The sequence below is a fragment of the Anabrus simplex genome, chromosome 1 (genome assembly GCF_040414725.1).
Source record: "Anabrus simplex isolate iqAnaSimp1 chromosome 1, ASM4041472v1, whole genome shotgun sequence".
NCBI classification, from domain to species: domain Eukaryota; kingdom Metazoa; phylum Arthropoda; class Insecta; order Orthoptera; family Tettigoniidae; genus Anabrus; species Anabrus simplex.
The window spans coordinates 701,154,433-701,167,244 of record NC_090265.1 but is presented as its reverse complement, the minus strand read 5'-3'; the positions used below and the strand labels follow the sequence as shown (position 1 = coordinate 701,167,244).

At 40.1% G+C, this 12,812-nt stretch overlaps 1 protein-coding gene across 1 annotated transcript in view; it reads left to right on the top strand.

Annotated features, from left to right (window-relative positions):
- Nucleotides 1-12,812, top strand: part of LOC136857359 (transmembrane protein 117) — a 132,530-nt gene that overhangs the window by 107,031 nt on the left and 12,687 nt on the right. Inside the window, exons 9-10 of the mRNA XM_067135972.2 lie at nt 5,051-5,173; nt 11,305-11,441. Coding sequence (XP_066992073.2) covers nt 5,051-5,173; nt 11,305-11,441 — 260 coding nt within the window. The remainder of the gene's footprint in view (nt 1-5,050; nt 5,174-11,304; nt 11,442-12,812) is intronic.

The following is a 12,812-nucleotide window of genomic DNA, read 5'->3' as shown; positions in this document are numbered from 1 at the left end:
TTTTTTTTGCAGAAACGTGTATAGCGCGTAGGCCTACGGTTTGACATCAAAACCGCACACCGTACATAGAGTGTTGAAAACCTGAAAGTTCGGTTCAGACCGTACGGTTGGCAACGGTGGATGTAACCAACAAATTAGTAATTTTTCAGGAGAGAGGAAAATTATTTTTGAGGTTTTTTCCTTGGTATTAAGTACATGAACCAATTGCAAGTGTACACATGATTTCATGTATTAAAACAATATTTTATTGTTAAGGTTTCAAAAGTAATGTATCAATTGGAAGTTATGCAATGGAAAACAAACTGCAACATGGCTTACGTGTGTAAGAGAAATCCTGTACATGCATTTGGAGCATAAATAATAGCAAATATCATTAGTGTAATAACAAAAATAATAAATAATAAAACAATAAAAGTAATAAATAAATAATAAAATTTCAGTAGGCTTGGCAGACTGATATGTAATAGCAACTTCTGGCTCTGTGAGGAAAGCAACAGGAATCTACCTCATTCCTCATTTCCCTAGTACGCCTTTTCAGTGATACCTAGGCCATCTATGGCAGCTGATGGTGGAACGGTTGAGGATCCAACCATCCTTAGGGCCGAGGACTGAACATACATACAATGAAAATAACAAAAATGTCAAGAAAATATTTCAAAATATACATGTGATTTCGTCTCTGGCCTTTATTTAAATGATCTGTTACACCTGGTGAGGAACCAACACAAGCACTGTGCACCGTCTTGACTGATGTTCCATGCTCACACCACGGAGGACAAAGTTCTGTTGGTTGTAAACCAGCTTGAAGTTCAAATGTAAGACATAATATGACACCACAGCATAGAGCCGTGGTGACACACCCTGTTGTCACTGAAATCTTACTTTTCAAAAATGGGTTGGTTACATCCTCATTCCAGGAAGGTCTTCAATTACTTACATCTTTTCGTTAGCTTTGTACATCTATTCTAACTGTAAAATCATTAATCCATTGCGGTTGGATAAACGATATTACGTATCGCACTCTTACGAGCGTAAATGTATACATTCCTCTGAGTTTCAACCCTGGAGCAAATTGAGCCCTATTACGTTCAGTGATTGACCTTGAGCCTTGTTAACAGTCATCGTAAAAGCAAGGCGAATATAAGAACAAGTGTGAGGACTCCTCTAGTTCAAGCGCGCCCCGCCAAGCAGCGCTAGAGTGAGCAAGCTCCACAGTACCGATCAGCTGGTCTTAAGAGTCATGCCCCAGGAAACGTATTACTGCGTAACTGATAAGTATATATACTATCTTTTAAAAAAACAATGAGAGATTACAATTAAAATACCACGACTGGGTAGAATGGAAAAAAAATCATGCATAGAAATAAGAACTACAGCCTACAGATATCCAATTTTTTACTATTCACTATAAAATTAACTGGTTTTACTATCAAATCGTCAGAGAAATGAACGTGACAAATTCTGCTATTAGGCATTAACTCAGTATCCTTCAGTGGAATAGCTCTGGCCCATTTTCAAATTGATTTATCTCCTTCGGAGGTGAAAAAAATCGCATATCATCATCTACTCTACCATAGCCTGACTTACAGCCAGGCACAAAGCAGTACGGCATGCTGAACTATTTAGTTAATCAAGCCATATAAGATACATGCTTGAAGTACACAACACGCAATGAACTGAGTTTGGTATCTGAAACAAAAGATAATTCAACTTTTTTACTGAAATATCTCACACAATAACGTCTTCCACAATTTTCTGTACCCGGCTTGCTAGAACTACAGGAGCATGTGTTGGATATAATCGCTTGCAGCGCTTGCAGCGGCGGGACCACAGACTACCATGCTATAATGGCTCAGTCCTTACACTTGGTCTTATATTCGTCATGGTAAAAGCTTATTTTTTACTAGTAAGTATGTAGTTATGATTTCCCTTATTATGAAGTTAAGGTGAAGGATTCACATTTGACTTTACAATTGCTTTAATCTACGACTAAGACGAAGCCTATACAGGTTGGATTAAAGAGAGTCAACAAAAGACGTAATAAAGGCATCATTTTAGAATTAGGAGGCAAAGTGGAATGGCCAACTACGATACATACGATTGAAGCAAGTAATCCACATTCGAAAGCATTAACGGAATTTAGGTTAATTTTCGATATAATTAATTGCTAGATTGTATCATAGAGCAACATTCATCTGTAAAGTAAGCTGTCACAGGAGGCCTTGAAGACTTCAAGAAGCGTTTCCTGAGGACGTCAAGAGATGGCAACACAAAATAAACAGTTGTGTAAGTTAGTCCCGCCATGTCTTGACACTGCCTTTTACAGGGCTAGAAGGAAAGTTGAGGAGGACATCTTGAGCTGGCGTTACCATGGTCACGGCTGGCCATTACTTGATCAGTTTCCCAGAGTTTGGGGGTGGGGGTGGGGTGTGGTGATCCTTGTGTAAATATCTTGGAAACGATTGGTTTCAGGGCCTTAAAATGTTGTTTTTTCGTGTCCCGGAGGTATTCGTTGAGTGTTATATCTCGCAATGATCTGTGTTCGATCCCTTTACGAAAAATTCGATAATTGGCATATTTTATGAATTTTGGTGATCCTTCACAACACTGAGATGAAATTTGAATTTTACAATATCACTACCCTTACGACCTCTCCGAGTGACTGATGCTCCTTGGTGTAAATACTAAGAAATTCAGTTTTTCTATTAGCATGCCCGACATGTTGTAAGCACACATTTTTATGATGGATTTTATGCTTATATTGGACAAATAATAATAATAATAATAATAATAATAATAATAATAATAATAATAATAATAATAATAATAATAATAATAATAATAAAGATAATAATAAGAAGAAGCCGGAATGAGTGGTTCAGACGGTTGAGGCGCTGGCCTTCTGACCCCAACTTTGCAGGTTCGATCCTGGCTCAGTCTGGTGGTATTTGAGCGTGCACAAACACGTCAGCCTCGTGTCGGTAATTTACTTTTAACCCAAAAGACTCAGTGGGACTAAATTACGTCACCACGACGTTACCGAAAACCGTAAAACTAGTTAGTGGAACGTAAAACCAATATTATTATTATTATTAATAATAATCGTCATTAACATAAAATCAAAATTGAAATCTTGGGTGAAATATCGGATTATTTTGAGATTATTACGGGCGTCCGACAAGGTGACGGAGTGTCTCCACTCCTTGTCAACCTCGTCCTAAGTAAAATCATTTTAGAATAAAATATGTGAACCACTGAAAACCCACTCAGCTCAGACGAACTAAAGATGATATCAAGATCATTTGCTTGGGTTTCGTAGACTACCTAGTGGTACTAGCGGGCAGTTAAATTACAGCAATCGAACAGATAGAAGTCATCAAGGAATGCGCTGAAAAAGGTGGGCTACAAATCTCATTCCAGAAAACTGAGTTCATTTGTACAAGATTCAACATTCATAAAAAAGAAATACCGACAGACGAAATGTGTTTCAGACTTCATATAACTCGGTAAGATCCTAAAACCAGCATGGGTACATAAGAAAGCACATATAGTTCGCCTACATAAACCTTAGAGAGCATATGGGAGAACAAGCAAACAGTCCATGTCCACACTCACAAAGATGAGACACTATATTACGGTGATCCAAACTGAAGTACTGTACGAGAGCGAAACGCTGATCATCAATAGAAACGGAGACTTGGAGAACATCCTGAAGGAAGACCGAAAGATCATGAGGAAAATTCTTCGACCGGAAAGAACGAAAGGGGAATACAGGCTGAAACACCGTAAATCAACAGAGAAACCGTCCAATCTGTCAGCAGACATCAGAAAACGAAGGTTAACATTATATGGCCACGTTCAAATATTCCCAGGAACAAGGATTTCACACAAGATCGCGACATACATCGCAAAACTGAAGAGGATAACACGGATACAACCAGGTGAAATCCCAGATTCATAAATCAGGAATATAAGACAGGAATCGGTTCAGTCAAAAGGTAAACTGATTTTTAGTACAGCCAGACAATGGAGTTCCAAGGAGACCAACAGCTAAGAAGTTTTTCTCATATGCATTAGAATAGTATGCAGAATAATGATGTTACTACTTATGTTGAAATTTATTACATAGTACAGCACGTTGCCATAAATAACACACTTTGCCATTCCTCCATAGCCTATAATTGAGAATAAGTGTCCCCCTAGGATATACATTTCGTGTAAATTGGTGTTATTTTACTACTACACTCTTGTATTTTTACCATGGTAAATACACGACTTCAATATGAAGGGTACAGGAGAAAACCAACAGAGTCCAAGGAATGCATGCTACAGTCTTGGCTGTTTCATCACTATAGGGGAAAACACAACACCCTCCACTTATTACATAATTGAAGAAACCACATGCACTGGAAAAACTACCTGAGTCTATCTCGACCACGATAATAGCCAATAGAGGCAATTTAAGTGACAATCAGCGCACGCACACAATGTGTTCTGCCTCAATTTGTTCTGTCTTTTGACTTAGAATAAAGTTTGTCATGATAGTTCTGTGTTCTTACATAAATTGCATACTAAAACGCAAATGCTTGAAAACGGCTTGATTTTATAACATCCTGGCAAAAACAACAAAGGCACGTCATTGATGAATTAAATAATTAATTGTACAGGCAAAGATTTTATAACATCCTGGGAAAAACAACAAAGGCACGTCATTGATTAATTAAATAATTAATTGTACTGGTAAATTAATAATAATTTTCATAGTTTATGAAAAGTAATTATTCTACAAAAATTTTAAAAGAATTATTTGCACTGTCACAAAAGCATCTGAGTTAGTTTGAAAGTGTATTCGTTTCTCGTGTATAATGTCAGTTTTGAACTCTCTTGGCTTTTGCCTGCTACCCTTCATATATTTTCACAGCTCAACATAAACTGGTCCCTTGCAGTAGTGCACCGACCACTTCTGATCCCGTGCGTATTTGCAATAATACGCGTCTGCCAACTGACTGGCTCTACTGGCCACGTTAATTAGGTGTTATGCTGGTTGCAGGACCGGACGACAAGGTGCGCACAGTGAACGACCAGGAGCTGCTCAACACAGGAAATGCCTCACTCTGGACCTGGGAGAGCAGAAGTCAGACGGACCACAAGACTAACATGCCGTTATACGAGGGTGAGTTTACCATGCTTTAAGAATTTACTGTTTCACGAACCACGAGTAGTACTTAACCTTCGCGCGAACTACCGGTGATGGCACTGTGCCTCCACCTGCCCGTTCATTGCAAACTACGTGATGATTTTTGGCTTTGCGGTTCTTACTGAGTCTCTCTCTCTTTCGATCGCCCTCTTTCCTTCTGTTTTACTCTTCTGGCCTTGCAGGGCGTGGTGACATGTCACTAGTAGTTGGAGAGTTTTCGCCACGCTGACCAACCTTTGCCAGTTGCGAAGCCTTGAAAAAAGTGTTTCGAACAAGAGCCCTTATCCGATCGACCCACTTCGCAGGTGCCCGCTCCTGAAGTCTCCATCCTCGTACCTTTCTTTCTAGAATAGTATACCCCCATACCCTAGTTCCGTATCGCCTGAAACTGGGAGAGAGCATTCTTTTATTGCAATTCGTTAAATTCAATACATGCATTAAATTCTCCTCTTCCAATTGTTTGACTATTACTACACTAAATATAATTTATTTTGTCCTAGACGTTAACAATGTCATAAAGTCTAGGACAACATGTATCTTCCCCTTCCTCAGGTTATTTAAGGCTCACTTTTGTGTCACAAGTCTTATGTAGTATCCTACCTTTACATTACACGCGGTGACCCAAACTTTCGTTAACATTTGACGAGGCAATACTTCACAGATTATTGGAGGCAGAGAGTGTAATAATTGACACATGATTGGCATGACATGGGGTTTTATTGACACCAATAATGAGTGCGTAAACAGACCAACAGATGGCATACGGTATGCGGTATAAGTGTACGATATAAAAGGAGCTGTTGTAATAGAGGGCATTAGATGCGGGCGTTAGATGTGGTGTGGCCTCTTCTGTCGCCTGACCTCAATCCGTTTCATAATTGGTTGTGGGGTTGCCCGAAGTCGGAAGTCTACCGCGATCATCCGACATCATTAGGGATGCTAAAATATAACATCCGATGGAAATTTCTTACCATACCTACGGACATGCTGTACAGTGCTGCTCACAACGTTGTCCCTCGACTATAGTATTGTCGATGAATGACGGCTGACATGTTGAGTGTGTGTTATAAAGAACATCGTCTTTGCTAAACCTCTATTATTATGCTAATTATTGCTTGTGTATCGTATTAAGCGTCATCTGTTGGCCATTTTGTGACTTTATTTTGGTGTCAATAAAACCCCATGTCGTGCCAATCATGTGTGTCAATTATTACCACTTTGTCTCCAATATGTCGTAAAGTATTGCCTCGTCAAATGTTAACGGACTTTTTAGGTCATCCTGTAGATTATGACTGAATTGGATGACCGCATGAACTGGTAACTGGATGGTTTCATGGTTGAATTGTGGTCGTGCATGAATAATACTGTACTCAGCCGGTCGCGGATAGCCACTAACTGGGGAGAGTACATTCACTGGTGAATAAGTGATTGATTGGGTACGTGAATGCCTTGATGGACTGAATTGAGCATTTATTATGAATGAATTCCTGACTCTCTGAAGGAATGAATGAATGAATAATTGAACGGATGAATGACTGAGTTTATGAATGAATGGACTCGATTCCAAGACCTCTCTCCCAGTCACGGATAGCCACCAACTGGAGAGAATGCATTCAGACCTTGATTGTGAATTGATGAAATAACTTAAACTACCTTCCTTTCTACCACCATCTTCTCCATGGCTTCCTTCCTCCTTGAAATATGGCCGAAGTATATCAAGAATGCTCCGTTAATATTCTCCATGAGCCTCTCCTTGACTCTACTCTCCTCAAGAACTGAAGCGTTGGTTTGGTGCTCCGTCTAAGATATGCGTGGGACTGGCCGGTAGACCAACATTTCCAGCGCTTCTTCTTCCTGTCCGCTGTTTTATTTTTTCCATATCTCAGCGTGGTACGCGGCGATCGGCAATATCAGCGCAATAACCAGCTTCAGTTTCGTATTCTTGGTACTAGTTAAACTAGCAGTATTTCTTGTAATATTTTCTTTCGGTGGAATTGCTTGTTGTATTCTTGTTGTTGTTGTTGTTGTTGTTGATAATGGGTAATTATGTTCACTTTACTTTATTATTACACTACTGTAAGTGACCATTGCTACCGGGATATTTACCATTTGCGATGTATGTAATAATAATTTTAATAATAATAATAATAATAATAATAATAATAATAATAATAATAATAACTTAACCCAAGCCCATTGTACTAGTGCACCGACCACCTCTGCGCCCGTGCGTGTTTGCAGTACTACACCTCTGCCACCTCAGTAGTTCGGCGTTTTCCTTGACATACTATAGAGGTAATTTGTTGAGCCTAGGTTCGACTAAGGGACGTAGAGAGTGGATGGGTTTGTGGGGGTACAAACCTCCCCTCTCTGAATGAGGGATAATGCAAACTACATTTGAACTATATTTTCTACTTTTTACAATTCTTGGGTTTTATGGATTAATTTCTTTTCGCTTTCGTCTTCCCTTCCTTCTTGTTCTACTTCTACCCCTGAGCATCGGGCATCCCGGGCACTTCTGTACGAATTCCAACCCCCACCGAGCTGCAGAGTTCTTTTCTTCTATTCTGGCACTCTCCGACGTACCGGATCCGTTCCTTCCCGGACTTCTTGGACTACCCTAAGATTTGCGTCAAATAGCGGCTAAATTCTTCTAATGTGTCCAGCCATATCAAGACTTGCCTCTGTATGGTATGTACTGCTGATTACACCCTTCTCCGATTGCTGCTTTTCCTATTCTGCTTCTTCTGGTCTTACTTATTTTGTTCATTCTTGAGACGGTGACTCTACATCAGAGATGCTCACGTTCGGTATTTCGTCTCGCGGGCGCACTACACTGTAAGTGGGCGGGCTGGCAGGCGATGAGCGTATGCTGTTCAATTAGTGACGTGGCTACGTCACAGGCCATGAAGGTTGGGCGAAGTCTCCCAGGACTCTCGATCACTGTGGCGATACCCGAGTTTGAAATGGAGGCAGAAAATAATGAAAGAGGGCAGAAATCCACGTCCTTTTCAATTTACGTTGTAAGAAATAAGTTATTTACGGTCATTGAAGTCTATGTATTTTGAACGGATACAATAAAGAGTTAGGCGTACAACCTCAAATATTTTTATAATGTACGCAATGAATTACAGTTTCCACTATTACATTTTAAGAGGTGCTTTAGAAACATGTCTAATATAACACGGAGTTAAGGTGGATAAGCTGCGGCTTGGGTTTAAATTATCTGATAAACTCACCAACAATCCAATCATGCTTACCGGGAATAAGATCAGTTAGTTTATTTATTTCTGGCAGATATATTTACATTGTTGTTGTACTTTAATCTTGGACAGTAAATATCTATGTACTCACTCGTGGTGAAACGTCCCCTCGCCATTTAGAGGCTAGCTTTTATCATTGGGCACCTTTTAAATACTGTTTTCAGAAATTCAGTAAACGGAGAAAGTCACACAGCACTACTACACTGTGCAAAATCAAGCAGTAAACTTGTTGAATGATGTAATTATATTACTTTTTGCTTAATGAATATCAGGAATTTTACCTTTTTTAAGAAGGGAATATTGTCATGTCCATCCAAGGAATCGTAAATCGTAGCTTGTACGCTTAAATCCTCTACCTTTGTACATTGTAACAAAAAATCATAAAGTGTCAGTTTTCTTCGAATGAATAAATATTAGAAAATGAAACTGACTGTTCATATCGAACGCAGTATAAATCAAACTGAATATCTTGGAAAGGTCGAATTTCTTGGAATTATATTAGTTTTTTAATTTATTATTAAAGTGATGTACCCCAATCAACATTTCGCTGAATAGTGGAGGAGAGCTTTGTAGTCACAATTGAACGTCAATGCTCCTTCCCTTCCCTGCAAAGTACATTCGCTCTCTTGCTTCACTGTGGCGTATGCTTGCTACGTAAGCTGCCCGCATGTACGTCAGGCCAGCCCGGCCGCACTGGGCTGGCCTCAACGGGCGCCCAGCTGAGCACCCCTGCTCTACATTCATGCATCTCCAGCATGGTCCATATTAAATAGCACCATTTGTGAGAGTAGGTAGGAAAACCGTCTTGTAGATCTGGATGTCGCTTTCCTCTGAGACAGTTTTTGCCTGCTAGACACTAATTTATTTCACTGTTTCCTCAGTTTTAAGGTAATATTTGTAGATTTTCGTGTTTTATCCATATGTAAAAGTACTATCCATTACTTCCAGCATTGTCGTTAATTGTTCTTCACTCTCCACTATTATTGTTATGTCATCAGCGAAACGAATTGTATCTATTGTCTCTCCTTGAGTCTTAACACCACCTCTTTCTCGTAACTTCTCCCTTGCTTCATCTAGAGATTTCTGGATGTATCCGTTTAATAGTACTGGTGAGAGGACACATCCTTGTCTTACACCTTCTCTTATGTTTTCTTTTTGTTTTTACCCACCGTAGTTTATCACCGCCACTTCTCCTTTGTAGAAACTCCAGATAAGTCTCCTGTCTTTACATTTGACTCCTCTTTCTTTTAACATTTGAGATAACTGATACCCTTCTACTTTATCAAATGGTTAGGAGCGCGCAGCAGTGAGCTTGCATCCGGGAGATAGTGAGTTCGAATCCCACTGTCAGCAGCTATGAAGATGGTTTTTACTGGTTTTCCATTTTGACACCAGGCAAATGCTCGGGCTCTACCTTAATTAAGGCCCTGACCACTTCCTTCCCATTCCTAGGCCTTTTCTATCCCATCGTCGCCATAAAACCTATCTGTGTCAGTGCGACGTAAAGCAAAATAGCAAAAAAGAAAAAAAATTCAAATGCTTCCTTTAGTTCAACAGAAGCAACATAGGTTTCCTTACCGTTCCTTAGACGTTTTTCTAATATTAGTCTTATCATAAGAATTGCTTCTCTCGTACCTCTTCCTTTCCTAATGCCAAATTGATCTTCAGTAAGTAAAGGATCTATCTTGGATTCAATTCTTCTTAGAATTATGTTTGTTAGAATTTAGACGCGTGTGATAGTAAACTAATTTTACGAACTATAACTGTTATAAGTACGTGAACGTGATAAAGTAAATGGTACGTTATTTTTCAGCCATCCCTAGCTTCCTATCCTCGCCACTAGATGGGGGCTACATTCATTCCGTTCTGATCCGGTCGAATGACTGGAAACAGGCTTAGGATTTTCTTTCTAGTGAATAACGGCTAAGAACAGGATTGTTTCTGAGTGGGATGTCAATATGGAACGGTATGTGAAAATGTTGTCTCTATCCTCCGAATCTCCTCAGAGAGGTTAATATTTCTGTATTCTCTTCTTATCAGCCCTAAGGTTGGTGGGTAACATGCATGTCTTCCAAGCGTTTCCGTTCTTTTGCCAGCATCTTCTAGTTTAAGGTTTCAACCAAGGTGCGTGTCTGATTTTCTCTTTTGCTTTTTGTGAACGTTCTAGTTTGCAGCTCTATCACTCCAAGGTTTTCTTAGCATTCGACGCCAGCACCACATCTCAAACGCCTTAGTTTCAATACTTCCTTTTTCGTAGGGAACGCCGTTTCTGAGACGCATTAAATATATAATAAATTAGTGAAGTGTCGTAATACGTTATATTTATCTCGCATTAGTGATTAACGGGCTCACGCTTAGGTGGCAGTGCGCTGGCCTCTCACCCCCTGCATTCCGTGGTTCAAATCCCGGTCACCCCATGTGAGACTTTTGCTGAAAAAAGCGGAGATTTTCTCCGGGTACTCCGGTTTTCCCTGTTATGTTTCATTCCAGCAACACTCTCCAATTCCATTTCATCTGTCAGTCATCAATCATTGCCCCTGAAGAAGTGCGACGGGGTTCGGCAACCGGCACAATTTCTATCCTCGCCACTAGATGGGGGCTTCATTCATCCCATTCTGATCCGGTCGAATGACTTGAAACAGGCTTAGGATTTTCTTTCCTCGTCGAAAAGTTTTCATTCCCCAACCTGAAGGGGTGGAGCGGGCCACCTAGAGGGTAACGCCCTCTCTCTGGCCAGGAGAGTTTCTTTCTACTTATTAACGGCTAAGAACCGAATTGTTATGTAACGAAATTGAAGGTACCTTCACAGTTCAGATACAGTAATGCTTTATTTGTCTGTTTCAGAGGACATGCAGATGAACTCACGGTTCATGAACTATCCACTGTCCGTCAAATGGACCGCTTTTATTCCTTCTGGAATTGGCCTCACGCTGTTCGTGGCGCTGATATCGCTGTATGGAAGATTCCCGTCCAATCAAGTGGTGAGTAGTAACTTCAGATTGACAAGACAATGTAAGTTATGCGGTTTGCGGATTATTCGTAAAAATAAAATAAAAATAATTAAACATTATCAACATAAAATAACAATAAAGTTGAAAATGCTGTTTGGAGTATGGAGAACAGAATGCCCATCACACTACTGTTTACAGTAATTCATTCATCCTCGACACTGTCTGCCTATGGAATTCCCTGCCGGCTGAAATTAAATACATTCCTAGAACTCAGCAGTTCAAAAGAAAAAGTTGTAAACATTAATATCCTAAGACAATTTTACTTTCTTCATGCAAATATTAATCGTAGGAACTAGATGATAAGATTTTCCAGTTGGTATATGTTACACAATTTTAGTATGTTGTGGAATTTAACAAGGAAAGGTAAGAAGAGAGCAGATATCATCAGATCAGTCACTAAAGTTAATGACATTCTTCAGAGAAAGCCTTGCCTGCTGCCATTTCTTGATGGATACAGTACTTTTGCATCCATCTCTTGGCACATCCATGACTATGACAATATGGAAGCTGCTGGGGTATGGGTGGTGCTGAGTAATGACATTCAGAGCACGACTAGTGCATCTGAGTGTTATGAAAGGTGTTGCTCATAGGGTCGGTCGTGCTGCAATAGCACTTTCTGACCCAGTGAGGAAAGCAATGACAAACTACCTCACTCCTCGTCTTGCCTAGTACGCCTCATTTTGGTGCTGCCATTGGTTTTTGCGGTTTCCTTATAACCGCTTAACCTTTTGTGGTGCTATTTGAGGATCCAACCAGCCTCTGGGCTGATGACCTACCAGACAGACAGACAGACAGACAGACAGACAGACAGACAGACAGACAGACAGACAGACAGACAGACAGACAGACAGACAGACAGACAGACAGACAGACAGACAGACAGACAGACAGACAGACAGACAGACAGACAGACACCTTAAAATAGCAATGGGTTGGACATATTTCTCGAAGGGAAGATGACAGATGGACGAATCTAGTGTTAGAATGGAGTCCAAGAGATCATCAAAGGCCTAGAGGAAGACCGCCAGACAGATGGGACAAAGACAGAGCTACCTGGCAGAGAACTGCTCGAGACCGTTTCACCTGGAGAGTTCTGCTAAAGACTTACCTGAGTTCACTACTTAAAGAGGCCACATCATGTAATGATGGAACTGGCTGATGATGATGATGATGATGATGATGATGATGATGATGATGATGATGATGACGGTTGGGCATAATATATATATATAACAGGCTGTATAGCCTGAGTCACGCCATAGAAAACAGGACAAAAATAAGTAATTAAAATAAAACTACAGGGTACAACTGGCATTAGAGTGGGTTACATGAAGCACAACC